The 4,537-nt window shown below is 36.2% G+C and overlaps 1 protein-coding gene across 1 annotated transcript; it reads left to right on the top strand.

Annotated features, from left to right (window-relative positions):
- The first annotated feature begins 290 nt into the window (after nt 1-290).
- On the top strand, nt 291-4,537 carry LOC111292729 (uncharacterized). Its single transcript, XM_022885249.2, has 12 exons — nt 291-820; nt 1,113-1,315; nt 1,424-1,621; nt 1,701-1,772; nt 1,883-1,978; nt 2,341-2,420; nt 2,519-2,594; nt 2,693-2,900; nt 3,007-3,200; nt 3,288-3,393; nt 3,554-3,643; nt 3,731-4,537. Exons 1-12 carry the CDS (start codon nt 382-384, stop codon nt 4,483-4,485), a joined length of 2,517 nt encoding a protein of 838 aa, XP_022740984.2. The 5' UTR covers nt 291-381; the 3' UTR covers nt 4,486-4,537.

Raw genomic sequence — 4,537 nt, 5'->3', positions numbered from 1 at the left:
ACCATTTTTTTTTCTAATAACTGATCTATAATTATTTTTAACTCTTGCTTGTGTACTTGTAATCCCACCGTGCATAATTGGATAATTTAGAGAGGAAAAAAAAAAGGTCAAATTACTCCATACTAAGAAGAAGAAGAAGAATTTAGCACTATTATTGCTTTTTCAATTTTAAAATACTAAATGATCTTTAATTAATCGTTCGATTTCAATAAATAATAGTGGTCAACCCAAGATTATCTTCTTATCCAAGAGAATATTTCGATACTTATCTCACATAGATTACAGCTAAATATTCGGTATTCAATGTCAATATATAGATATGTAAACTGAAAGTTGCTTTACAATTGCTTTCTCTCTTGTTGCTTCCTTTTGAAAGCAAACATGGAAAAAAAAATGGTCCGTCAATCTTTTATCTGGATTTTGGTGCTCTTTTCACTATGTGCTGCTGCTATGTGTAAAGTTTGCACCAACCATAACACAGAGATTGCAGGGAATTTGAGACACGCAGCTGCTGCCCCTTATCATGGTCGGTCCGCCAATGTTTCCAACTTAGACGAGTTCAACTGGGATAAGGTGAAGCAAAAACTAGAAAGGTTTCAAGTGCCCGGTGATTTTCTCAAAGAAATACCATTGCAGGCTGTGAGATTAGATCCCAAAGGGATTCACGGACGGGCACAGCTTACGACTTTAGAGTATTTATTGATGTTGGATGTGGACCGCTTGGTTTGGAGTTTTAGGAACACTTCTGGCCTTCACACACCGGGGCATCCATATGGTGGCTGGGAGGAACCAACCGGTGACCTGCGTGGACATTTTGTAGGTCAGTGCAATTTTTAATTCCACTTTTAAATATTGCGATCATTTGTTATACAAGTTTAAGTTTGTTTTCATACATATGGTCAATGAAATCTTATTTTAATGGTAAGCGTTTAGGGTTTCTCATTTCATCTCACCGTGAGTGATTTTGGTTCGGTTTTATGTTGGATCTCATGAAACAATATATCAATTTCTTGGTTTGTTTGTTTGGTTTATTCATTAGTTTCTTACACTATACTACTTTAATAAGTTGTGATACAGACATAGCATTCTTCTATATATTATGGATTTTTTAGGGCATTATTTGAGCGCAACAGCATTGATGTGGGCAAGTACAAAGAACGGGAGTCTCTACAAGAAAATGTCTGCAGTTCTCTCAGCATTGTCTGAGTGTCAGAAGAAATTAGGCACTGGATATCTGTCTGCATTTCCCTCGAAGCAATTTGATGATGTTGAAGCTCTTAAACCATGTTGGGCTCCATATTATACCATTCATAAGGTATGTATGTTAATTCTCTTTTCTTTTCTTTTCTTTTCTTTTTTTTTTGTTACATTTTAATTCATATGAAATGTTTAATTAATTAACAAGGGAAATACAAAATTATAGATAATGGCAGGTCTTTTGGATCAGCATACGATTGTCGGAAATCCTGAAGCATTGAAAATGCTAATATGGATGGTTGATTACTTCTACAAACGTGTCGTGAATGTGATATCCAAGTACAGTGTAGAAAGACATTATCTAATACTCAATGAAGAGCACGGCGGCATGAATGAACTTCTTTATAGATTATACAGCATTACGGTACTTGTAAAATCTTTAACTCTTTAATTATAATGAACTTACATTTCATTATTTTTTGTAATTGAAATTGTAATTGTAGCGAGAACCAAAGCATTTTCTACTGGGTCGCCTTTTCGACAAACCATGCTTTCTAGGAGGCCTAGTCTTACAGGTTTGTGACTCACCACATCATATTAATTACATCGTGCATGCATGCTATTGCTTGGTTCTTTTTCTTTGTGTATTTTAGTTGTGGAATACTTTTCAATTTTCTTATATTAGGAGGACGAGATATCCGGTTACCACGGAAATACACATATCCCTATTGTCATTGGATCTCAAGTGCGATATGAAATTACTGGCGAACCACTCTATCAGGTGTGTAAATTTGATAAGATGCTTACATTCTATATATATATAATGGAAGGATGGAAGGAGAAATTAGGAAGAGGAGAGGGAAGCGAAATGGAGAAGGAAATGATTTTTTCTTCTAATCACTGATTGGAAAATTCAGGAGAAAAACAATTGTTTTTGGCGAAATTGCAAATTGGATAGTTGAATTTATTTGTGGAGGAGTTAAATTTTAGCATTTGGAGATGTGAAATGCATGCCTCCTTTTCTATTTATGTTTTCTGGTAATTACTTTGTTTTATTACTACTTAAATATATAGGTCCAAAAAGATAAAAGAAAAATCAGCAAATGCTATATTTGTTGACAGTTTTGAGTTTGGTATATCTAGGCAATAGGTAGCCATTTCATGGACATTGTAAATTCTTCTCACTGCTATGCCACAGGAGGGACAACCGTCAGAGAATTTTGGTAAGATTAACATCTCTGTTATAGTCTCTACAATATTAATTCTCTTGGTCTTGCGTATAGTGTTGTTCATCTTCCGTTGTTTGAATTGATGAGCGCAGGACTGATCCTAAGCGGTTGGCAACAACCCTAGAGACACAAAATGAAGAAACATGTACAACCTATAACATGCTAAAGGTATGGCATTGGCATCATTCAAATAATAAATGTTACACTTTTGAAATCGCAGAAGAAGAATTCTTTGATCAGCTTTTTGTGACTGAATTATATTATAGGTATCTCGGCAACTGTTTCGATCGAGCAAGCAGATTGAATATGCAGAATACTACGAACGTGCATTAACAAATGGTATTCTAAGTATTCAGAGAGGAGAACCAGGGGTTTATATCTATTTTTTCCCGCAAGGTCGTGGTGTCTCCAAGGCCATAAGCAAATGGGGATGGGGAACACCCTTTAATGCTTTTTGGTGCTGCTATGGAACAGGTCACTGCATGCAGCCTGGCTCCCTTTTTTTATCCGCTTTTTGTTTTATATTTCAATCCCTGAAACCAAAAGCTAACTATTGATATACCAATGATCGATCGTGAAGCCGTTGAAACCTTCGCAAAGTTGGGAGATTCCATATACTTCGAAGAAGGAGGATCTACTCCCACTCTTTACATCATTCAGTTTATATCAAGCTTTCTTCAATGGAAATCTGGAAACACAGAGATTCACCAGATAGTTCATCCTGTTTCTTCGTGGGATCCACATTTAAGAGTGGAAATAACTTTCCCTAAACAGGTAGGCATAAGATAATATTAATTCCACACTTTTGATCTGTCCCTTCTCCAATCAATGATTTGCTTTTGGGATCCTGATTTTCTACAGGGCACTGCAAATGAAGTCGTCTTGTATATACGCGTGCCTTTTTGGTCACCTTCAGTTGGTGCTAAAGCAGCAATAAATTATCAACATCTGCCTCTTACAACTCCAGGTCCGAAATTACTTAAGCTCCGTTTGTTTGATTTCTATTTTGCTTTTTTCTCGTTGTTTTTTATTAACTAAAAGCAAAAGTATCAATATAAAAAAGAATAGAATTTTGATCCATTTGTTATGAGCTTGTTACATTATGCTATCTAATATTTCCAATGCAGGTAGTTTTCTTTCAGTCACTAGGAAATGGAATTCTGGTGATAAGTTGAGTCTTCAGCTACCAATTACTCTAAGATTGGAGCATATTCAAGGTTATCTCTTCGTATAGTTTGATTGATTGGTAAGAAAAATTAACAACTCAACTGCATGATATGACATAATAATAAATTGAAACACAGATGACAGACCGGAGTATGCCTCTGTTCAAGCAATACTATTTGGCCCATATCTTCTTGCTGGTCTCAGCAATGGTGATTGGGATATCAAAATTGGGAAAGTAATTTCTCTTTCAGACTGGATAACTCCAGTTCCTCCAACTTACAATTCCCATCTAGTTTCGTTCTCACAATCCATTGGAGGCAACACTTTTGCCTTATCAAAGAATGATCAATCGATGATAATGCAGACTTATCCTCAACCTGGCACCAACACATCAGTGAATGCCACATTCAGGCTCGTCATAAATGACCCAAACTTCAAAGGATTTTCCTCAATAAAAGATGTTATAGGAAAAGCAGTTGTACTAGAACCATTTGATCTTCCAGGAATGGCAATGGGACACCAAGGAGCAGATGAGAAGCTTGTGGTTATAAACGCTGCCACTGCCAATGGGCCTTCCACTTTCCATTTGGTGTCAGGCTTGGATGGAAACAACAATACAGTTTCTTTGGAAGCAGATAGTAAAATGGGTTGCTTTGTGAACAGTGGTTTAACTGCTTCCGCCAACTGTACTTCATGTCCAAATGTGAAGCTTACCTGCAACCCCTCATTGCCGGAATCTAAACAGGCAGCCAGCTTTTTGTTATCGAAGGGCGTTAGTGAATATCATCCCATCAGCTTCGTGGCCAAAGGAGCGACAAGAAGTTTTCTTCTACAACCTATACTTAGCTTAAGGGATGAGCATTATACTGTTTATTTTAATATTTCACCTTAGTTATATTGTCAAACTTATTTTTATTCTTTTTTTTTTAGATTAAGCTGAAATT

This window comes from Durio zibethinus, chromosome 10 (genome assembly GCF_047325235.1).
Source record: "Durio zibethinus cultivar Kanyao isolate XHJ-2024 chromosome 10, ASM4732523v1, whole genome shotgun sequence".
Lineage (NCBI taxonomy): Eukaryota > Viridiplantae > Streptophyta > Magnoliopsida > Malvales > Malvaceae > Durio > Durio zibethinus.
Note: the sequence above shows the minus strand (reverse complement) of the source record. Positions and strands in the feature narration are given on the sequence as shown.